At 36.0% G+C, this 25,927-nt stretch overlaps 1 protein-coding gene across 1 annotated transcript in view; it reads right to left on the bottom strand.

Annotated features, from left to right (window-relative positions):
* Nucleotides 1-25,927, bottom strand: part of EMB1030 (Alanyl-tRNA synthetase, class IIc) — an 82,453-nt gene that overhangs the window by 4,561 nt on the left and 51,965 nt on the right. Inside the window, exons 5-10 of the mRNA XM_090006070.1 lie at nucleotides 16,989-17,067; nucleotides 8,384-8,518; nucleotides 8,153-8,302; nucleotides 7,549-7,659; nucleotides 6,495-7,418; nucleotides 5,509-5,781 (exon numbers count right to left, since the gene is read on the bottom strand). Of these exons, the coding sequence (XP_089862196.1) occupies nucleotides 5,509-5,781; nucleotides 6,495-7,418; nucleotides 7,549-7,659; nucleotides 8,153-8,302; nucleotides 8,384-8,518; nucleotides 16,989-17,067 (1,672 nt within the window). The remainder of the gene's footprint in view (nucleotides 1-5,508; nucleotides 5,782-6,494; nucleotides 7,419-7,548; nucleotides 7,660-8,152; nucleotides 8,303-8,383; nucleotides 8,519-16,988; nucleotides 17,068-25,927) is intronic.

A 25,927-nucleotide genomic window follows, 5' to 3' on the forward strand; every position in this document is an offset into this window, starting at 1 on the left:
TATATATATATATATATCACAACAACAAAAACTACGCCTTCATCCCAAAACAATTGGGGTCAGCGATATGAACCAAAAAAGAAAATCATTCTGGGTCTTCCACATGAATCCTTCTCCTCCAATCATTTCTATCCAATGCCATGTCCTCAGTGAGGTTCAAAGCATTCATATCCTTTCCTATCATCTCCATCCAAGTCTTCCTAGGCCTAGCCCGACCTCTTTTAACTAATATATTTTCCCATTTCTCCATCCTTTAACTGGAGCATCATTAGGTCTTCGCCAAATATGTCCAAACCACCGTAAACGATTCTCTCTCATCTTATTTTCAATGGGTGCAACGCCTACCTTCTTACGTATCTCTTCGTTTCGAATCTTATCTTTTATTGTATTTTCACACATCCATCTAAGCATACGCATCTCAGCTACACTCATTTTTTGAATATGATGTCTCTTGGCAGCCCAACATTCCGTACCATATAGTAAAGTGAGCCTAATAGTCATCCTATAAAACTTTTCCTTCAATCGCAATGGCATTCTACGATCGCACAACACTCCCGTTGCACTTTTCCATTTCATCCACCCAACCTTTATCCTATGATTTACATCTTCATCAATTTCTCCATACTTTTGAATGAAAGATCCCAAATATTTGAAACAATCATCCACCGATATTTCTTGCTCACCAAGCTTCACTACACTCCCATCACTAATTCGTTGCTTACTAAACCGACATTCCATATATTTTGTCTTACTCTTACTCAACTTAAAACCTCTTGCTTCCAATGTCTGTCTCCATAATTTTAACTTAGCATTAACCCCAGCTCTAGACTCATCAATCAAAACAATATCATCAGCAAACAACATACACCACGGCACATTTTCTTGAATTGATCTCGTAAGCTCATCCATCACTATAGCAAATAGGAAATGGCTTAAAGCAGATCCTTGATGTAACCCAACCGTTATCGGAAAATTGGTTGTCACCCCTCCACAAGTGCGGACATTGGTTACTACTCCTTCATACATATCTTTAATTATACTAATGTACTTGAGAGAAACACCTTTCTTCATCATTGTCCACCAAAGAACGTCCCTAAGTACTCTATCGTATGCCTTCTCCAAATCAATAAAAACCATATGCAAATCTTTGTTCCTCTCTCTATATCTCTCAATAAGTTGTCTAAGAAGATGTATAGCTTCCATAGTTGATCTTTCAGGCATAAAACCAAATTGATTCTCCGATATCATGACAACCCTCCTCAACCTAGACTCAATCACCCTCTCCCAAAGTTTCATAGTATGACTCATGAGTTTTATACCACGATAGTTTGTGCAATCTTGTATATCACCCTTATTCTTATATAGAGGCACCAAAGTACTCTTCCTCCACTCATTAGGCATCTTATATAGAGGCACCAAAGTATTCTTATATATATATATATATATATATATATATATATATATATATATATATATATATATATATATATATATATATATCCTCCCCACACCCCCACACCCAAGTTTTTTTAAAATGCCGCATCCGCACCCGTACCCGCACCTATGTGACATAGTTATGAATCCGATTTTCAGATTATGACTATGCATCTGATTTTCAGATTACGCGTATGAATCTGATTATGTCTATGAACTTGATTTTCAGATCATGCCTATGAATCTGATTATGTCTAATGAACCTAATTTTCAGATTATGCCTATGAATCTGATTTTCAAATTATGTCTATGAACCTGATTTTCAGATTTAAGACACATGGTTGTGCCATGATTATGAATACCAAAATTCGGTTGAAGAATGGATATAGAGTGCCATGCTTATGAGCACCAAAAATTAGAAATTAAGCACACAAGTGTGCCATGATTAGGAACATCTAATTTCAGTTATGCATATGTCTAGAGTGCCATGCTTATGGGAACCAAAAATCTGATTTGAAGCATGAGTGTGCTATATTTAAGAACATTAAATTTCAGATTTGAATTAAGTGTCATGTTTATGGGCACAAAAAATCAGATTGAAAGCACGTGTGTGTTATGTTTATAAAGTATTTAAATTCAAATTTGAATGTGAATTGAGTGTCACGCTTATGGGCACCAAAAATCAGTTTCAAAGCACGTGTGTGCTATGTTTATGAAACATTTAAATTCAGTTATGAAGGTGAATTGAGTGCCATGCTTATGGGCACCAAAAGTCAGTTTCAAAGCACATGTGTATGCTATGTTTATAAAGCATTTTAATTCAGTTATGAATGTGAATTGAGTGTCATGCTTAGGGGCACCAAAAATCAGATTCAATACCTATGTGTATGTGATGTAAATGTGCATAGAATTTTATATTTGAAGCATGTCATATATGTTGTCATGGTATTGAATGCTTTCATGATATGAAGCATAATGTGATATGTTATCATGAGATTATGTTCATGATGTTAAGCATGATAAGTATGTTATCATGGTATTGAATGCTTCCATGATATGAAGCACGATGTGAAATGTTATCATGATATTGTAATATGTTCATGATGTTAAGCATGGTGTGTATGCTGTCATGATATTGATTGTTTTCATGACTCAAAACATGATATGACATGTTGATGTTTATGGTGTTATAAGACATGAAATGCATGCATGAACTCACTAATGCTCATAAAAAGGAGTGTATGGTTCAAGGAACCCATGTGGTGTCGTAGTGCACATACGTATGTGTGACATGTGTTTTATGTCGTATTGTAAAGCATGAGAATGCATGCATGTACTTATGATCGCTCGTGAGGAGAAAGGGTTGATGAAAACTCATTGGGTGCCTAAGGCGCACCAAGTTATGAACCAAAACATGCACACATAATTTTTCTGGTTATCACCTTCACAGGCAAGACGTTTGATCGGTTAGACACTCGAGTATAATGAATGGCTTATGAAATGTTGAGTAAATAAAACACGTAATCACCCTGGAGGGGTAGTATGATGCTTATGTCAAGAATGACAAAGTTGAATGTACTCTGGAGAGGTACGTGGGCTATTGAGCTCTAGGATGTCGATGTATAGAAGGCATCAATGATGAAATAAACAAGCTCTATAATTAAAGGAACCCAATAACTCATTCAACAAACGGCTTACCTTGGAAAAGGCAGGTAGCACAAAACTCCATTGGACCGTATTTGTTATTTGAGAGCGAGGCGTCTCACTTGGTCCCCAGTCCTCGAAGTTAAGGGGGCGGACTACCAATGTGTCCTAGGTGGTAGGTTCAAGACTTCTACAGTAATATTTCGAGATGCATTTCAATTATTGTTGTCTTACCGAGGTTTATCTCTCGGTCACGCACCACCCGCTTTGGGATCTTATTCAATCAGTTACTCGGATAAAATATAATCCATAGAATAATATACTTCTGATGTGGTCTCGGTTGTCTGCGATGAATTGTTCCACGAGTACCCAATGGGATTTGTAATCAAGAGAAACAATGGCCTTATACTCACATAGTTTATGTTGTGAAAATATGCCTTAATTATGTAATAATTCAGTGAGGACATGATCATATTTTAATGAATGTTGCATGACATGTATAGCAATATGAGTTGTTGAGGAAGCCAATTATAAGTTATGGATTGGTTATGTTGAATTGTTGTAGCATGAATTTAATGTAAAGTATTATTGTTGAGAGCAAGAGATTGTGAATTGTGTATCATGATCATGAAATGCTTTGCCAATAACTGCACCATGTTTATAGTTTGTGTGTATGCTTTAGTTTTTTCAATGCATGTTGGGTAATTGTACCCCTACTAGACTCGATGAGTCTGACCCATCTTTATATAAACCATCCAGGTGATGAGTAGTAGCGATGGAGGGATGCAACGGTGGTGCTAATGAACCAAGCTTTTATTATTCCTTATTTAGCTTTAGAAATTAGTTTTAGACATTTTGGAACATTTGATTCCCTAAACTTGTTTAAGTTGAAGTAACGCCAAACCTTTATTTTAAACCACATGTTGGATTATGTTGAATGGTTTGATTATGGTTTGGAATAGTCTATGAGAAGCTCTAATTTGAGATTGGATTTTTACTCAAATCTGAGAGATTTGGATCCAATCCCCTGTTGTGTTCACTTACCTGTAATCCGCCCAAGATTTGTAACATGTGACTCATTTTAAATTTTCGCTGCATTTTATATTTTGTCTCGAGTAGTCTCTTTCTAGATTTAAGTTCTATGGAGCTATTAAACGCTAGCGCTTGCGCACAAGCTGACTTCCTAGAACTTAGTTATGCACAGCAATACCCCATGGACTTGTCATTAGTCGTCTTCTCTCGAAACATGTTCCAAGGAGCTATTAAACGCTAGCGCTTGCACACAAGCTGACTCCTTAGAGCATGGTTTAGTTTAGGCAATACCATAGATGAGACCTCGCATTAAATTGAGTATTAAAAAAATGGTCAATTTTTCGAGTTAAAATTTTGGGGTGTTTAAAGTAATACAAAAGAATGTAACATTACTCTTTTGATTGACAAAGAATTACCAACAAAATATATGTGGAAATTTATGTATTAAGTAATAATAAGTACCTCTTGGCATTCAAGTATGAACCATGTAATAAAAGGACCAAAACACTCGATAAACCATGTCCAACTTGCATGAACAATGAAAACAAGCAATTAACATTAGCAAAGCAAGTTATGTCATCTTATACATCAACTCTTGTGGAATCATATCAAATGAGGTGCTTTTAATAAATATTATATCAACCAATGTAAGATAACTGAGAACCAAAAGCTAAATAATGCCTTACAAAAGTGTAATGAAATATGCGAAAATACAAAATGAGGGCCTCTAAGAGCTTACAAGATCATAAACACAAAGTGCACATGCACATGCACATACATAAGTCCAACTAAGAGACAATACAAGAGTACAAAGGCACAACACAAGCATTAAGTGCATTAAAGACATTAAAGAACTAAAGAGAAGAACACAAAACATAAAAAATATTCATCTTATTGAGCATGAATGCTTAAGAAAAGCATTAGAAAATAAAAGGGGATAAAAGCCCTTATTTATACACATACAAGAGAGAGGGAGACCTCAATAGAGCTGTTGGACTATTTCAACAGCTCTATTGACTAGCCAACTCTATGTTGACTAGTCAAAACAGAACCCAACAGCTCGATTTGGTATTCTACCAAATAGTCCCTAATGAGCACAACCTATTACAAGGACTAATATGCTCCTATTGGGCGCAGCCTATTACAAGGACTGAAATGACCAAAATACCCTTAATGAGAATTTACCTATTACATCATTACAAATAAAATATATATGTATATATATACAATATGAACCAATATATATATATATACACATGTACAACTTAACAAAAAGTAGTATTCCTCACGACAAAAAGTAAATGCAAATTCTGCAAAGACCTTAACTAGGAAGCATGCATAAACAGTAGGAGAGAACACAAAACAGAGTAATCTAGATACAAGAAACTGGAAGCAAACCTGATCGTCATACTTCTCACCAAACATTGCAATAGCCCCAGCTTTTTTGGCATCATCAAGAGGCATCACCTTTGTCTGCAGATAAGCAGCATCACTAATCCATCTGTTTATAAGTCCTTCAATTTCCATTATCTCGCGATCAAAAAGCGGCCGGTGAAAATTGAAGTCAAACCTCAGGCGATCAAAGTCAACCAAAGAACCTGCTTGTGATGTACCTTGGCCTATGACAGACTTCAGAGCTGCTTGTAGCAGATGTGTAGCAGTATGGTGAACCTATCACATGCAAACAGGAAACACAAATGGAACAAGGTCATTTACAATTATATGATGCTGCATATATAGTTTAAACACTTCTTTTTAATAAATGACACAAAGAGAGAGAGAGAGAGAGTTTTGGCCTCCTTGTTGTAAAGAACTTTTACAGATAGAGCTCTTTTGTTTCAATGGCTGATAAGGGAGGTGCACCAAAATGATAAGCAATGATGAGAGAGAAAAAAGGAGACCATGGTTATGACTGCACAAAGTGCAGGACCAATTTTTAAAGCTGTCATCCAAATGGCACCATGAAGTTCATAAAAGGGCAGTGTTATTGCTTCATATAAGGGCAAAAAAGTATTGTCATTTCAACACGCAATAGTTTCATTAAGGTGTGTGCTCCAGAATAATGAAGGGATGGAGAGGGAAATAACTAAGGGAGTTACATTGGTACTTAGTCAAATTACGAAAATATCAATGTTATTGCAGCTTCTCCCCATGTAAATAAATTTATCAAAGTATTGAAGAGAATAAGAAAGACAGGACAGCTCATTGAACCGAAAGTTATAGACTAAACCATTGCTGCTATGATGCCAGAAAAATCATTTTTTATTTATTTTTTTACTTGGAAACCAAGCTGGGGAACTAACTCCTGACGGGACTTGAAACAGAAAATCAATCCAGCTATCCAATTCAATCTTTGCCATGTAAACAATGAAGAAAGCACTTACCCTTGCACGATTTCTCAGACCTGCATCCACCGCTGCATCAACTTCCTTACCAACCTCAACAAGTCCCTGTTTAACGACACCTTTATGAACAAAGAGACTACCATGAGACTTTTTAACGTCTTTGACCTCTACAATACTTCTTCCACCATTATCTCCAGTGCCTAGGACATAAAGAAATCCATGATCTCCAACCTGACCACCTGATTCAGCATAAAAGGGTGTTCTGTTTAGTAAAACTTCTATTTCATTTCCTTCTGAAGCTTGTTTTGCAGGTTTCCCATCTAATAGTAGGCCTTCCACTGTTGCCCTTGCAGAAAGGGTTTCATAACCTAAAAAATCAGTATCTGGAATGCTTGTTAATTCTGAAACAGCACTTCCAACTGACAACCTAACAGCATTGTGAGCAGCCTGAGATTGTTGTCGTTGATTCTCCATTTCAATATCAAAGCCTGACATATCAAGAGAGACACCTCGTCCTTCAGCAATTTCGCTTGTAATTTCAACAGGAAAACCATATGTATCATATAAAAGGAACACATCCTTTCCTGACAAGCAAGGTCTAGTGCTTCCGATGCCATCAGCACTTGTCAAAGCATTATTTAGCAGTTGTTCTAGTAATTTTTCTCCTCTTTCTAGTGTCTGCACGAAGCGTAGTTCTTCTCTTTTCAGTTCTTCAAGAATATGAACAGATCTAACCCTTACATCTGGATTTATATCAGAGCTTAATTCTATGACTTTCCCAGCAATTTCTGGCAGACAAACCCCTTGGAAATCACCCTTTCCATCACCATTGATGCCAAGCAATCGACAAGTTCGAACAACTCTTCTAATGAGCCTACGGACAACATAGCCCCTGCCAAGATTTGATGGCAAAACACCATCTGATAGGAGGTAGACAACTGCACGCATATGGTCTCCAACGATCTATAAGAAATAGAAAATATGGTGGAATTACTAACATCAAAGTTTCTAAAACTATAATGCTGCACATAAATTCAAAATACCAGAACATATTAATCAATTATCAAAAGTAAAACAAATTGGTACACCATACTTTCAGGTGAGCCTTTATCAGTTCATTGGCTTTAGGATATGAGACCTTAGCCAACTCTGCTGCCTTCTCTATGATGGGATAGATCAAGTCAGTTTCATAATTGTTGGGGACCTGCATTGTAGATAACTTATGAGGTGCATTTCTTAAAAGTAAAGATCCCTGATAATAATAATGCCAATGATTTCAACCGCCTATTCAACAAATAAAGAAATTTTGCAAGACTTTTGATTTAATTTTAACAAAAGAAAATGATGCTAAAGCTAGAGAAGATAGTAGCAAAATTCTGCAAGTACAGGGATTAGGAGATTGCCAGAAACTATCATAAATTCATAACTATGCAACTAAATATAAAAGCCAATGTGTGTTTCTCATCAGGATACTTCAGAAGCAAATAGCAACATGAACATGATAACCCTTAAGGACAAAAAGAAAATTGCATGCAAAGATTTTCCAAGATGGCATGGTTAATTTATTATATTTCCTAAAAATGCATGCTTCTAATAGATATTTTATTTGGTCTATGGATCTCCGCACACCCTTATCAAGACTTCTTATGGGAATCAAATTTAGAGAGTCATGAGTTTTCACTCAAATATAGCATCACCTTCTGAAGAATCCGAGCCATGCGCTCAAGACCCATCCCTGTATCTATGTTCTTCTGCAATAATGGCTCGAGTGTTCCATCGTCGGTCCTGTTATATTGCATGAAGACTAAATTGTAAAACTCCAAGAATCTGCTGTCATCCCCCAAATCCTGCACAAGCAATCAGTTAGAAACAAAGGAAAAGAATATAAGAGATGAGACAAAGTTATGCAGCAAACTCAATCCACATACAACATCTAAATAGCCTCTTTCTGGATGGAAATCATAATATATCTCTGAGCAAGGACCACAAGGACCAGTAACACCACTGGTCCAAAAGTTGTCATCCACACCCATCCTCTTAATGCGTTCAGCTGGGACACCAACCTGAACAAACCAACATATTAATAGTAAAATGTAAACATATGCTAAAACGTTTAAAGGGTTGTCAGCCATCATCACAACGAACCAAGTACAAGATTTTTATAAAACCAACCCAAGGACAAAAATATCATATAACAGCAAGGTACAAGATTTTGCAACTAATCAATTCTCTGAGACCAATGTCGGGGGAAAAGCACCAGAAGCGCACCAAGACACTTGTTTAGAGATAGACCAGATATGTAAATCATAACTTGTAAATTTGCAAAATAGATGACAAATATCCAGATATCCCATGGATATCATGATATGCAGCTATGTCTCTTGTTCTTTTAAATATGCAAATTAAAGGAATAACACTGCTTTTCCATTGTGGGATATCAGAAAGCATGACATGGATTTCCAAAGGGACAAATATACACATAAAAGTAAGGCTTCAACCAAAACCCATCAAATAGTGTGGTTATCAAGAGACTCTAAAATGACCCAGGAACCATATCCTAGCCCAATTTCTAAATGGCTTCTATATGTAATCAAACGGATTCTAACCACAAATGGGTCATATTGAAATGAAATAAGATGTGCACAATCACAATGCCAACAAAGGGCTACACAAGTGCACAAACACAATATTGCCTCAAATGGACCAATTACAATTTCATAAGAGATACACAAAAGCACAAAGTTCACAAGAACACGGTGTAAAATAAAGTATTTTTATAACAGCAGCAAATATGCTTGTAAAAAGCATACTCTCATATCTAGAAGAGGCTCTATTTATAGAGCATTACATACAGCCAAAAAGGAAGAGAAGGGAGGCAGTCTAACTAGTCATTGGACTGCTCCCAACGGTCATAAATAGAGCATTACATACAGCCAAAAAGAAAGAGAAGGGAGGCAGTCCAACAATCGCCCCCAATGGTCAGATAATATGACCGTCGGGAGCAGTCCAAAGACTAGTTGGACTGCTTCCCAATGGTCAAATGAAAATTACATTTTAAAATAAAAACAAAAAAAGGACTATACAGTCCCTGTTGACTATACATATTACAAGACATAAATTGACCAAAATACCTCTGATATACGTATAAATATACATATATCAAATATATATATATATATATACAATGTATTTTAACACTCCCCCTCAAACTTACGGTGAAATCATCGAAAGCTTATTAAGAAGAATGGAATACACTAAGATGTCATCAATGAAGACAGTTACGAATGAGTCCAAGCATGGTCTGAACACTCGATTCATTAGATCCATAAATGCCGATGGTGCATTAGTGAGTCCGAAAGGCATCACTACGAACTCATAATACTCATATCTTGTCTGAAAAACTGTCTTTGAAATGTCATCATCATTAATTCTGAGTTGATGGTACCCAGATCTAAGGTCGATCTTAGAGAATACCTTAGCCTTCTGCAATTGATCGAACAAATCCTCGATACGAGGCTAGGGATATTTATTCTTAATGGTTGACTGGTTAAGCATCTTGTAATCAATGCATAATTTCATTGAGGTATCTTTTTTTTTTACAAATAATACTAATGCTCCTCAAGGCGATATACTCAGTTGAATAAATCGCTGCTCCATCAACTCCTGCAATTACTTCTTCAACTCCTCAAATTTCGTTGGTGTCATACGATATGGTGCCTTGAAAATTGATATAGTTTCAGGTAACAGTCCAATGCTAAATTCCACTTCACGATATAGAGGGAGTCCGGGCAACTCCTCCAAAAATACGTCCAAAAACTTACGGACTATCTCTAACTCTTCAACCGACTGGTAGTAGGCTCCACCAAGGTTACACTGACCAGAAACGCAGTGCAACCCTTCTTTAAATATTTTTGAGCCTTTAATGTAGAAATAATTCATTCTTTTAGGACAGGTCTCAAAATCCTGAATTTGACCTTGGAACCCCGAGTCGAAATAACACCACATTCCCTTCTCGACATAGAACCTTAGCATGATGCTCATGTAACCAATCTATGCCTAATATGACATCATACTCAGTTATATCAAGTAGGATCAGGGGCGTAAGTAGGCTCTATTCATCTAACCTTATATCTATGTTCGGCATATACGTGACACATAAAGAATTATAACCAACTGGGTTATATACTTCTAAGGCATGATTTAATGACTCAATGTGCAAACTCAATTGTTTAGCAAAGTTTACAGATATGAATGAATGAGTAGCACCACAATCAAATAAAACCAAAGTCGCTTGGCCAGCGACTAACATAGTACCTTGCATCAAATCGCCCTTCTGCAACTGATCAGCTATGATGGCATAGACACAACCAGCCACCTTTTTCTGAATGACTTGCTTTTTTTTATGTTGGCGTTGTGGTTGTCGTTGATGTTGTTGTTGGGGATGCGCTTTCCCGGCTGCCGATTCGTCAGCCTTCTTCTTAAGGCAATGTTTGATATAATGGCCTATCTTTCCGCAGTAATAACAGGCTCTAGTGTCACGAGGAGCATGGCTATCCAGCGTGAGTACGATTACATTTTGGGCATGTCAGATTCGGCCTTTGTTGTGTCCTGGCTCCTCCTTGCTGCTTTTGCTTCTTGGAAAGAGGGGTGAACTTCTTTCCGCCAAATTTCTTCTTGGGCAAGTGAAAATATTCTGAACATATATATTATATATCTAAAATATACTGAAAATATATATTATATATCTAAAATATATTATATATTGAAAATATAATACAAATATAATATAATATAATATAATATAATATAATATAGGACACGGCAAATGTCATGTCTAGGTACCAGTACCCGTGTCGACATGGGTACGGCACCCAAGGTGCTGTGTTGTGGTAACTGTAATGAAATGGTGGTCTTCAACAAATGCACAAATAACTCACAAACAAGTGTCTATTGGAGACACTACAAGCATGACCCTTGAAAGGGTATAAAAGGAAGAACACTTGAAAAATAAATAATACTTTATTCATGAACAAAATGCTTAAGAAGCATGGTTATATACATTGAAGGGGTTCACCCCTATATATACAAAAAAGTGGGAGAGAGGAGAGCTCATTTTGAGCTCTCCAAAAGAGACGTTGGATTCCAACGTCTCTTAATATAGCTGTTGGACTACAGTCCAACAGCATTTATTATTATAGTTGTTGGACTGTAGTCCAACAGCATTTATTATAGCTGTTGGACTACAGTCCAACAGCTATTTGCACAGTCAAGTTCCAACAGGAACTTGACTGGATCAAATATCTAGTTTCTATTGAACTAGATGCTAAAAAAGAAAATAATAAAAGAAAATATAATAATATTAAATAATATATATATATATATTACATATTACATTTTAGCACTCCCCCTCAAACTTACGGTACAATGAGCGAAAGTTTGTCTAAGAGGAAGTGAAATCTGGGAGCAGCGAGAGGCTTGGTGAAGAAGTCTGCTAATTGATATTCTGATGTAACATATGGCAGATCAATGGTTCCATGTAAGTATTCCTCTCTGACATAGTGACAGTCCATCTCAATGTGTTTAGTGCGCCCATGGAATGTCCGGTTGCTTGCAATGTAGATCGCACTTTTGTTGTCACAGCACATCTTTGAAGCTTGCGTTGCTTTAGCTCCCATATCCGCTAGCAATCGTCTGAGCCAAACAACCTCCATAGTGGTAGTTGCCATGGCTCTGTATTCAGCTTCGGTGGAGAAAGAGAGACTTTCTGTTGCTTCTTGCACCTCCACGAAATTAAGGTTTCACCTAGGAACACACAAAAACCAGTAGTTGAGTGTCTATTATTGGGATCACCTCCCCAGTCAGCATCAATATATGCAATTAAATTTAATGAAGATGAAGCAGACAAGAAGAGTCCTCGTGAAAGAGAGGATTTTAAGCATCTAATAATACGCAAAATTGCTCCCATGTGCACGGAGGTGGGAGCATGCTGAAACTGACTGACTGTATGAACTGCATGAGTTATATATGGCCTAGTAATGGAAAGATAAGAAAGAGCTCCAACAAGCTGTCTATAAGGAGTAGGATCATCAAGAAGTTCTCCATCATCAATTTTCATTTTAACATTGACAACTTCTGGAGTGTCTACTTTCTTATCATCTGTAATTCCAGACCTGTAAACGATATCAACAGCAAATTTAGATTGAGATATCAAATACCCCCGAGGGGAATAAGCAACTTCAATGCCTAAAAAATATCTTAATAAACCTAAGTCAGTCATTTCAAAGTGAGTTTTAAGAAGAGATTTGATATTTGCAACTCCCTGTTTGTCGCCTCCGGTGATGATCATATCGTCCACATAGAGAAGAAGAATAATGATGCCTGCATCAGATTTCTTAACAAACAAAGCAGTGTCAGTTAAACAAGGTTGAAAACCAATATCAAGCATAACATGACTAAATCGGTCATACCAGGCTTTTGGAGCCTGTTTAAGACCATAAAGAGCTTTTTCTAGACGAAGAGCTTTACCCTTAGGGATACTAATACCAGGTAGGGCTTCCATGTATACTTCTTCAACGAGATTCTCATTCAGGAAAGCATTTTTGACATCTAATTGAAAGATAGGTCATGTTCTAATGGAGGCCAAGGCTATTAAAGTTCTAACAGTGGTCATACGGGCCACAGGAGCAAATGTTTCTTCATAATCGATGTCATACTCTTGGGCATATCCTTTTGCTACTAAACGGGCCTTATATCTTTCCAGGGTCCCATCACTTTTGGTTTTGACTTTGTATACCCACCTACAACCTATAGGTTTCTTACCCGGAGGAATATCTTGTATCGTCCAAGAATTGGCCTTTTCTAGTGCATCCAATTCTATTTTCATGGCTTCTATCCATTCTATATGATTTTTTGCTTGAGAATAGGATGATGGTTCAACATATGATTGTATTAATGTAATGGCGGCCCTATACGTGGGTGAAAAAGATTCATAAGACACAAATTTTTCTGGAGGTTTAGAGATTCTAGACGTTCTTCTAAGTGAAACTTCAGAGTATTTTTGTAATGCACATGGAAGATTTTGCTCTCTACGTCTTGAATATTGTAGACTAACATCCCTATGGATTTGCTCTTCATTATCATCATTTTCAACAGCAATAAGACTTTGATCATTGTCAAGGTCACATCTAACATCGCATTCATTGGATTTTGAAATTGGATCAATTAAAAACGAGTATTCAGTGACATCCTTGGATTTTTCAAATTCAAAGAAGCTTTCTTTTTCCAAAAAAGATACATTTCTTGACACATATAATTTGTCATTTTGAAAATCGAAACACCTGTAGCCTTTTTTATTATCAGCATATCCTAAAAAGGCACATGAGATTGCACGAGGAGAGAGTTTGTCATTTCTGTTGGTGAAAACAAAACATTTGCATCCAAAGACTCTTAATCTAGAATAATCTAGAGTTAAGTTAACAAGCTTTTCTATTGGAGTTGTATTCTTTAATGAGGAAGATGGCATCCTATTAATGAGGTAGGTGGCAGTTAGGACCGCTTCAGCCCAAAAACTTTTTGGAACTTGATTTGCAATTAGCAATGTCCTAGTAGTTTCCATAATGTGCCGATGTTTGCGTTCGGCTAGGCCATTCTTTTGTGGAGTGTGTGGACATGATCTTTGATGTGTAATACCATGTAAATTGAGATAGTCTTTGAATTCGTTGGACATAAATTCTCCCCCTGAATCAGTGCGAAAAATAGAAATATCATTTTGAAACTTATTTTTAACCATTTTATGAAATATTTGGAAGTTAGCAAAGACATCAGATTTATGTTTAAGAAAATAAATCCAAGTATGTCTAGAAAAGTCATCAACAAAAATGACATAATATGTATAACCACCTTTGGAAATTACTGGTGCGGGGCCCCAAACATCCGAATGTATTAACTCAAGTGGTCGTGAGGAAACAAAAGTTCTACTAAGAAATGGTAACATTTTCATTTTGCCAAGAATGCAATCTTTACAAGAAAAATTTTCAGAATTACAAAATTTTTCCAAACTTGGAAAATATTGAATTTTAGACATATGAGGATGGCCAAGCCTTTTGTGCCATAAATCCAATTCTAATTTCTGAATATTATAACAAAATGCATTCTTGGGTAATTCCAAAAAGTCCATGTAATAAAGTCCTCCTTCTCTATGGTCTTCCCCAATCAGCTTCCCTGACTGGCGATCCTGTACCCAACAACCATGAGAAGAGAAGGAGATATTACATCCATAATCAGATATTTGCGAGACAGATAAGAGATTCAAATTAAGTTTAGGGATATATCTAACTTCTGGGATAAAAAATCTTTTGGATTTTTGAAGATTTTCAAAACATCCTATTCCTTTTACTTCGAGAGATGTGCCATCGGCTGTAAAAACCTTTGACACACTTGAGTTATTTTTAAGACATTCGGATAGACTATTAACATTTGGGGTCATATGAAAAGAAGCACCAGAATCTAAAAGCCAAGGAAAGTTACCTGGACCGGAGAAAGATGCAACTGCCGCTCCAGTTGAGGCTTCGGTTGAGAAGGATACCCCTTTGAGAAGAGGTTGAAGGATTTCCATCAGTTGAGCCATAGACACAGGTGCATCTTGATCTTTTGACTCAGATTCAACAGATGCAACTCTTTTTTCTTCTCTTCTTTTTAACTTTGGACATTGAGGCCTATAGTGCCCCGGTTCATGACAATGATGACAAATAACTTTTCTTTTATCAAAGTCGCCGTTTTGCCTTCCAAAATGAGGCGGCTTGTAAGTACGAGTATGATTCCCCGGTCTAGATACAGCTAAAACGGAGTCATCATCAACTTTTGGAGTACTTTTTCTAAGTCTATTTTCCTCCATAGTGAGCTCTTCTATAGTATCAACAATAGAAGGAATTTTTCCACGATGTAAAAGGGCCGATTTGGTGGATTCAAACTCCGGCCTTAGACCATTCACAAATTGATAGAAATGTTCCATATCGAGTTGCTTTTGGCGAAGCTCGATGTCTTCGGCACAATGCCATTTGGGCTCAAGAAGAGCCAACTCTTCCCAAAGTTCGGACAACTCATTATAATATTCTCGAATAGTTTTATCTTTTTGAGTCATTGTCCGAACTTTATCTTGTAAATTGCATACATGTGCAATATCTTTAAGGGAATACATGTTTTTGAGGTATTCCCAAGCCTTATCGGCATGCTCAAACTTAGCTAGACTAGAGCATTTTTTAATGTCTATGCTATTGATGAGCCATGACATAATTTTTGCATGCCCTATCCTCCATTCTTTCCATTTCTTTTCATAAGTGGCTAACGCCTTACTCTTCTCTTCTTCCGTTAGAGGAACCTCTTTATCACCCTCTTTCTTGGTAAGAGATAGTTTAGGTTCCAAATTGGAACCATCCACTATACCCCATAAACCTTTTCCCCAAATGTGGTGCTTCATAATCGAAGCCCACATTACATAGTTAGTATCATTTAGCTTCATAGGAATGATGGTGATCTTATCATTGTCATCCATCTTTTACAAGGGTAAGAGAGGAATAAATAGGAGGAGAGAGAGAAAAAAATAAAAAGAAAAGAAAAAGAGTAGACAAAAGAATAAGAGAGGATACAAAACCAAATTTCTTTTTGTAGCACAAGTTCGCCTTTCTTCAAACAAATCTTCTTGAGCCAAGAACAAGGTGATGAAACACCTTTTGTAAATGTGGCACGGAAATCGAGGCGGAAGCACTTCAAGATCTAAGGATTTCGTAGCTCTGATACCATGTAATGAAATGGTGGTCTTCAACAAATGCACAAATAACTCACAAACAAGTGTCTATTGGAGACACTACAAGCATGACCCTTGAAAGGGTATAAAAGGAAGAACACTTGAAAAATAAATAATACTTTATTCATGAACAAAATGCTTAAGAAGCATGGTTATATACATTGAAGGGGTTCACCCCTATATATACAAAAAAGTGGGAGAGAGGAGAGCTCATTTTGAGCTCTCCAAAAGAGACGTTGGATTCCAACGTCTCTTAATATAGCTGTTGGATTACAGTCCAACAGCATTTATTATTATAGTTGTTGGACTGTAGTCCAACAGCATTTATTATAGCTGTTGGACTACAGTCCAACAGCTATTTGCACAGTCAAGTTCCAACAGGAACTTGACTGGATCAAATATCTAGTTTCTATTGAACTAGATGCTAAAAAAGAAAATAAAGAAAAATAATAAAATAATAAAAGAAAATAATAAAAGAAAATATAATAATATTAAATTATATATATATATATATATATATATTACACATTACATTTTAACAGTAACATAGGCCTATATGCATAAGATGAACCAAAGAATTGTGCAATGGAGAGCTACATTCAAGAAGAATAAGATGAATATAACATGACGTTCAGAACTGCACACAAGTCTTCAGTATGTAAAAAAAAGATATAAACCATAACTTAGGGAATATGTTTGATAATAATCCACATAGATTGTTTGAGACCTACCTCTTTGTGCCAGATGGAAAATGCCTCATCATCATCCAGGAAAACACTAACCCATAACTTCTCTGGAGGCAACTTAAACCTGTAAGAAACAATTTGAAAATGAATAGAAAAATATGGAAATTTTTCATTGAACCTGGACAATGAAACAGAAAATATAAGATCATAATACTTCAAAACTAACTTTAGGCAAAACCTAGTGGTACATTAAGGACAAAGTCATTTTCTGGATGTAATTACCATCTATATCATAAAAAATATATATAGATGTTATAAGATATATGATCCATGGATGTGGAGGCTACATTTTCACAATCTGCTGTTGAATACTTAGCAGATAACATCACCAGAAACCTCAGATCCAAACATGCGGAGTCAGATAGTCCAAAATTGTGGCATGCTTGACAATATAAGTAATTCCACTCAAGCTAATTCAAGAGTTCTCTATAAGCAACTAGTTCAAGAATACACATCAGGAAAATTTATATTTATATAGCAGAAAATCCAAAATTTCCTAACTACATTTAGTGGGCATAGGCTTTTAAAAAATCTGGAATTCATAGTATTGTCAAGGATCCCTGCATGGCACCATCTCCACCAACTCTACCATGACTGGCTATTAGATCACTGCTTAGCTTGGCTATTTCTGCTGCCACGTTACTACTATGGAAAGGCCAGACCATCAACAGAACCAAAATGACTAATGCTGTTACACCTAGTGCTAACAAGTCATATAAGAATCACACATTTATCAATATCTTAATCACAATTTTTTGAGGCAAAGGCTTCAGATTCATGTTGTAACATTTGACATGAGAATACCCAATCTAAAGTTATACATCCTTGTGAACACCCCAAATTTTTCAAAATTTTGTAAAAAAAATCCCCTTTTGCCCCTGGCCCCCATTTTCTGAGTAATTGAGTCGACTTTGAGCTAAAATTCCAGTTATTTCTCGGATTCACTGGAATCCAAATCCATTTTATGTCTCTGACTCAATTTCGGATCCGGATCCAGTATCAAAATCCGAATCTGAGCCTCGTTATCCAATTTTCAAATTGAAATTACAAAATACCAAAAATAATTTCTGAAAGGCTCAGACAGTCCATCCGGTATCCATTTGGATCCACTGTTCTATATTCCTCAAATCGAGATCCAAAACTCGAATATCTGCTCAAAAACTGGATCCAAACCCATTTTCTGAAGAAAATTCCAAAGGATAAACCTGAATTCTCAGAAAACTCTTCTTTTGTAAATATTTTTAAATTTTTGCAAAAATAGTCAAAAATCCTTTATTTTTCCATATTTTAAGAGTTTTACTTCAAAAACACAAAAAAAATAGAAAGTGCCAAGAAAAGAACAAAAAAAATCGAAATAGAAAAAGAAAATACAAAAATAAATAGTTTAGAACCCCCCCCCCCTTTTTTTTGAAGGTATTACTTTGTTAAAGCCCCTTTTAGAAAAAAAAACTTTTGAAAATGACAGTCGTTTTGAAAATTTCTAAAAAAAAGGACCCCTGTTGCAAAATTTGCAATGACTTTTCCTTGAAAAACCGTCGCAGAGGATCGAAGGGCGATCACCGCTTCTCCTGCCTCCTCCTTCACGAACCACCCTTCGATCACCCCACTTCTGGATCCTTCCTCTTTTCTCGATTCTTCTTGCCCTTTCTATATAAACAATCATCCATTACATCTCAAGGGATCTGTTCTCACCTCTCCATCTGATGATCGCCTTCTTCTTCCCCCTTTCCCTCTGATCTCTTCTCCTCTGAGCCACTGAAGGAGCCTCGGCTCCCTCTTTCAGAATCTTTGCAACCCGCTTCGGTAAGTACCCCTCTTCCCCTTTGTTTTCCTCTGATTTTCTTTTAATTTTTCCTATTTTCAGCCCCATTAACGCACCATCGATGGTATTGAGTTGCCAATAGCAACCTCAACCCATCTCTGTGCAACAGTAACGGAATGACCTCATTCCAACACACTTTGTTTATGTTTTATTTTCCTTTCTCTTCGTTTATCTTGCTGTTTACATTGCCTTCTGATCCATAGTCAATTTTATTTTGATTTCATTCTGTTATCTCAATTTCCTATTTATATAGGAATTCTGGTTTTCTCATGGTAAGTCGGCCTACATTTTGATTTTTGTTTTCTTCGATTCGTTTTTTTTTTCTAGTGGAAAATATTATCGGTATATGTTGGATGTCCCGCTTTTATAATACCAGATTCGTGGTTTTCATCCTTGCCATGCTCTTGTTTTAAAATATCATCTATATTTCCATTTCCATACTTTGTTGGTATATTTTCAATTTCTGGAATGTCGTTTTCATCACTAGCATCTTCCCTGTATTTCTGCTGAAACGTTCCATGCATTTCCTTTCTTTAGATCTCATGGCTCATTAATTTAGTGGTTTCCCCTGTCATTTTCCCTATCATTAGTCGTTCTGATTCATATCATCCATACTGATTCATCTGCATCATATTCACAAAGCTTCATCACATTCGGATATGTTCATTAAATTTCATCTGTATCATAGCATGAGTCATTTTATCGAATTGATGTTGCCTACTCATTCGTTGTTGATTTCTGTTGTGTTTCTTTTATTTTTGAGGGATAATTGTTACAGTAAGAGTCATCCGAATCTGTTCTGTTTTAAGCCTTCTGTGATTGACCTGTTGTCATTTCATTTTGGTCATAACGCAGCATTGTCGATATTCTCCAATGTCTGTCGTGATATGCTCGTTGTGCTAAAAAAAAGGGAAAACAAATGGATGAATATTTAATTTGCTCAAAGCTAACCGAATTTTGATCCACTTCACTAAAGCAAAGTGCTAGCTCCTTTTACATTTAATTTTATCATGAAGTCTGGATTATGGCTCCTGCATATTTCGCATAAACACCTTATGCTTATCACAATCAATTCTATATTGAACTCAATCATGATGGTTCAGTCAAGAAACATGAGCTGATCGCCTTCCTGATTCGCCTAGGTATCGTTGATCGCTCTAATTTTCGGCATAAAGTCGAAGTGCTGTAGCATTAACCTGGGTTTCCAAGCATGAGCGCACCATAACATAGGTCTATTGGTGTATCATCTTAGCATTTTGTTCCAGCGTTTTAGACATTGCATTTTTTTTTTATCAATCCACCGCATACCCACCTATATCCCCCTGTGATTCCTATTGTTTTGCATTTCCTTTAAGCCTCTTTTAAATTCAACACATCCTATCTTCTGTCCATCATCATGTATGTAAAAAAATCTGCAAACGGCACTATTCACGGCCATGTGTATATCCCCTCCTGCCCTTGCTCATCATTCTCCTTATCACCCTGCTCCACCTACGCGCATACATCCCCTGCTACCATCCACATTATAGGTCCACCTTCACTTCCTCATTGGTGCGTGCCGAAGCACTTGTATCAGCCACAACAGCCGCCGCCAAAGCTGCTCCAGCAGCTATATCAGCAGGACATGGGGTACAAATGATTCTGTAAAAGTAAGCCCTAATCCTGCTTACCTTTGGGTTGTGTAGACTCAAGGACAGAATGAGGATTGCATTGATATGCTCCGAAGAGCTGTATATCCAAGCATAAGAATTGTGAGCAACTGAAAGTCATAAAGAATGACAGCAGGTGGGTCTGTTCCTGGTGAACTTGAAATATCATTTTTCAATTGCCTAGGTTGGGGCATATTGTTTGAAATGGATTGTTGTACAAAAAAATCCAGAAGTGGAATTCAGATGTGACCATCAATCAAGGCATGGGCATTGGTGGTTTATCACAGCATGAGACAAGACATTCAGTTAAATCTGAATCTTCAGCATAAGAGATGGGTTTATCCCATCTGAGAGTGGGTTAACCGAGAATGGATATTTTTACATGGTACTGGAGGTTTAATTTCTTTTAAAAATCAAGAGTTGGTGCAAAGCCTGGAGCTTGACTTCGACCTCCCTCTTTCTCTTAATGCATCTTGCACTCATGGTTATCATTTTCCATTAGTTTGTATATCTTTTTTTTACGTTACAACACCATCTAGATAGATATGTTTTCCCATTTCTTATAGCATATCCCCTTCAAGCCATCACACAGCACACTGCTACATCTACAGCGTGTGCAACACCTTTCATCACTACCGCCACCTGCTGCATACTGTAGCATACACAGCATTCATCTGATGTGTCTTACAGCTCCCTCTTAGCCTCATATTACCTTCTAAATACCACTTGTGTAATGTTCTAATCCATTCTGCTGCAACCCTGCACATTTCCAGCAGCACACCCTGCGTCATCTGCTGCCACAGTTTTTACACTTCTGCACTAGCATCTTATACCTGCATGTTCACTTGTAATACCCACACTCACTTTACACTCCACTGAGGTACTGTTACACTTTCAGCATACACTTCACTTCACTTAGCCGTGTTTTCATACTCCAGCATCTTCACAAATGCACAGCACATATAGCTATCTTCACCTGCATTCCATCACCACCAATCACCTTTGCACTTTCTTCATAGTTATTCCCTACCCTTCATTAGCATCATGACCTTTTGCAATTATCTCCTTCCTATGCATCATGTAGGTATGTTCAAACTCTCACATTAAGATTTTGGTCATAAGAGTACATGTATACCCTCATATCCATTCTTGTATATATGTATGTATTTTTATATAAACATGCATCTCCATATACATTTTTGATATATGTCTCCTCACGTACCGGTTGGGTTTTGATATGACATTCTTCATTTTCTCATGTGCTTTCCTTTGCATTTCGCTTTATACTAACCATGTTTTGCAGGAAATCTGTGGAAAGTATTATTTTCTCTCTTAGATTAGAAATTTTACTTTTTCAAAGGTTGTAATAATTAGACATTAATGAGAAATTTATTTTTCCAATCTTAGATTAGAATGTATGAGCATGCATATTTTCTAGAATTATTTGTTTTATGTCATTTTTCTCTTTTATTTCGAAAATTCACGAATGGGAACACGAATGACATATGCATCATTCTAATAAGAGGTAATTAATCCCTAAGCAAATGACCCACATTGATGGTCATAGTCAAAATGTGGACAATGCTTAGGATTCTTATCTTTTATGGAATAACATTGGATCCACACTGGATCTCTTTCAAAAATCATCATATTTTCTGAACTTTTCTTCTTTTATCAATGGCCATAGTCAGGATATATTGAGAGTTAATTTCATTTCAAACTCTATAAAGGCACCAAAATGTATTTTATTCTTTATCTGAATTTAAATACACATTATTTTATAATACATTTTATGACCATAGTCAGGGATGTATTATATCTTAATCTTATTTTAATTCTCCTAAAGAATGAAATATGTTTTTCAATATCCAATTTTCAAAATTCTTTAATCCATTCATCATTTATGATAGAATTACATCATATTTTTCAAATTATTTCAAATTTTCTTCAAAAATCCAAGTGACTTTGAGATGATTCTTCAAATATCTTCTTCATTTCTCAAATCAATCTTCAATTCTTATTCAAATTCATCTTCCTATTCTCAATTCTATCTTATTTTTCAAAATTCAATATTTCAATTTCAAAGTCCATTTAACTTTAAAATTTCAAATTCATCTCTAAATTCAAAATTTAATTTCCAATTCAAATCAAATTTCAAAGCTCAATTCAACTTTGAAATTCCAAATTCATTTTCAGGATTCAATTTCAAATTCAATTCAATATTCCAGATTGAATTTCAAAGTTCAATTCAACTTTAAAATCCCAGATTCATCACCTGATTTCAAAAATTCAAGTTTTAAACCAAGTTTATTTTTTATTCTTCACTTCAAGTTCTCAAATTCCCAAGTTCCTTTGAAATCTTCTGAGTTTTTAATCTTCAAATCACTTTGAGATTAAGATTAGTGCTAAATTCAAGTCCATTTTTCAAATTCAATCAGGATTTCTCAAATCCAACTCCACATTTTCGAATTCCACTTGGATTTCTCAAATCCACTTCCAAAATTAAATTCAATCTGGATTCCCAAATCCAAATCCATCTTAAAGGTCTATCTGGAATTCTTGGAACCAATTCCAATTTTTAAAGTTCCATCTTGAATTCCGGATTTCAGATCCAATTCCATCTTGAATTCGGGATTTCAAAAATCCAATTCCATCTTGGATTCCAGATTTCAAATCTCATTCCATCTAGGACTCCAGACTTCAAATCCAATTCCATATTGGATTCTAGATTTAAAATCCAATTCCATCTTGGATTCCAGATTTCGGATCTAATTCCATCTAGGATTCTAGATTTCGGATTCAATTCCATTTAGGATTCCAGATTTCAAATCCAATTTCATCTAGGATTCTAGATTTTCAAATCCAATTCCATCTTGGATTCAGATTTTTCAAATCCAGTTCCATTTTTCAATTTGATTTCCAAATCCAATTCCAAATTCAATTCCATTTTCAAATTTCATCTGGATTTCAAGATTCCAATTTCAATTTCTATTTTCCAAAACCACTTTTAAATCTATTTCTCCAAGTCTAAATTCAATTTCCAAATCAAAAATTCCTATCTCAGGTTCTGAATTCAAAACTCAAAACCAAAAATCCCTTTTCAAAATCGATTCTTGAAAATCGATCCAAATTCAAAGTTCATCTTAACTTTGAAATTTCATTCTTACTTCAAAATTCTAATTTCCAATTCTCCTTTCTCTTCATCCAAGATTTATTTTCCAAACTCTAATTATTCCAAGAATTAGAATTTCAAAGTCTCTTCTTCCAGATCCATTGTTCAAAGTTCTAAGTTAGATTCAAAATCTAACTTTTTCAAACCAATTTCAAACCCTTTGAATCATTTCTCCAAGTATCTTCAAATTTATTTCAAAAATCACTTGGATAAATCCAAAGGTTTTAAAAATTATTCTTCTCAAAAGCATAAATCTCTGCATTTACATTGCACAAACATGATTCCTTGTGCATTTTCTTAAATTAAGAATAAATTCTTAGACAATATTTAGGCAAAGCAAAAGGCATAAGTTCGATCCTTGGTTCGATTACCCCTGGTAAAGGCGCCAGGAACGGTCGAACCTCGTACCGACGAGCGAATCCTGTCTCTCCATTTTTTCGCAAATTTTCAAAACACGAATGTGAGTAATTTCAAAACATTTTCAAAACTAAGGTCAAGTGAGACCTTTGCAAAAGAGTTTCTCTCTCTTCTTTCTTTTCTATCTTTTATTACCCTTCAAAAAGGGAATAGATGTTAGAAAGAAAAAGAGGAACCAAGAGGAAAAAATTTTCAATGATCACAATCCTCCATTATTTAGTTTTTGTTTGATTGATGTGGCATTATGCTCTTGAAAAGCTATCATACAAATGAGGACTTCATTCTGTCCTACCTCTCACTCTCAACTACACACATTTTATGTTTATGTTTTCACAGGGAAGGGAAATACAGAGCTTAATAATTGTTTAAAATTACTTACTAATGTCTAACATAAGTAATTAAGGTAGGTGCAATATGATGATTTAGAAGAGCCAAAAAATGAGAGAACAAACTATGTGAGTAAAGAATTTTATAGGAATAGTCATATAAGCATTTTAAACAAGGTTAAAGCAAATGGACATTTCATGAAATAGTTAGAAGCTATGATGAAAAGGACCATAAATCACTTCTATTGCTTTCCAAGGAAGACCAAGAAAGGAGGCAGGCCAAGAATGTTTTCAAACCAAATAACAAGTCAGCATGCCTGTAACCTTGTATAACCTATAAATAATAGATTTTCTGCTTGTAAGATCATATTGATCAGAGTTGATTCCCCGGATGAATGTGTTAAAATATATATGTAATATATATTTATATATATATATATAAATATATTCTACCCGATAAGGGGTAATTCTGTAACTCGCCCAATATGGGCATTTTAGTCTTTTTCTTTTTCTATTTTTTTCCTTTTTCCTTTTCTATTTTTTTCCATTTCTTTTTGTCTTTTTTCTTTTTCTTTTTGTGCATTTAATGCACAGCCATTGGGGGCCCCAACAAAGAGTCGTTGGGCCCCCAACGGTCACAATTGTGACAGTTGGGAGCCCAACGACTCCTTGTTGGGACTCCCAATGGTCCCACTCTCTTGCTTTTCTCTAACTCTCCCTCACTCCTCTCTTGCCTATAAATAAGTGGGGTCTCCCCCTTTGTAAAGTGTGGCTTCTACAAGCCCTTTAGTGCATTTATAAGATTTTATGCTTTCTAGCCATTTTTGGCTTTTGTGTATGTCCTCTTTTGGACTTGTTCTTTGATTTCTATATGTGAATGTCCATTGTAGGACATACATTTCTTTTCCGCATATTTCATTACATGGTATCAGAGCCTTGGTTGTGCTCTTGTTTCATATAGCTAGTTGTCTAGTTTTCTCTCTCTCTTTGTTTGTCCTCCATTCTTGATTATATAATGGAAGGAGAACAAAAGATTGATCTCTCCTTCAAGCTTAGCGGTACGAACTACATGATGTGGGCCGCCGCCATGGAAAACAACCTCAAAGGTAAAAAGCTTTGGGGATATGTGATGGGCACCATTAAGGAACCTCAACTTCAACTTACAAAAATAGATGGTGATCAAGAAAAGGCTCTAGAAGGAAGTGCTCGCATGAAGGCTATTGAAGATCACCAATCCAAGGTAGAAGATTGGGAAAGTAAGCATGCAAAAATTCTTGCATGGTTCAAGAACAACGTGGAGCTAAAGATTTGCGCCAACATTGCCAAGTTCCGCTTAGCAAATGAAGCATGGTTCTTTATGAAAGGTATGTATACCCAAAAAGACCTTGCTCGTCAATTCTTTATCCAAGAAAAAATTCGTACCATTAAGCAAGGTGAAATGAGTGTAAGAGATTACTATAGCACTCTTGAACCTTTATGGGATGAGCTATCCCTTCTTGAACCCAAATGGGTATCAAGTGAAGATGTTGAAATGAGAA

Source organism: Nuphar pumila, chromosome 5 (genome assembly GCF_984573655.1).
Source record: "Nuphar pumila chromosome 5, dmNupPumi1.hap1.1, whole genome shotgun sequence".
NCBI classification, from domain to species: Eukaryota; Viridiplantae; Streptophyta; class Magnoliopsida; order Nymphaeales; family Nymphaeaceae; genus Nuphar; species Nuphar pumila.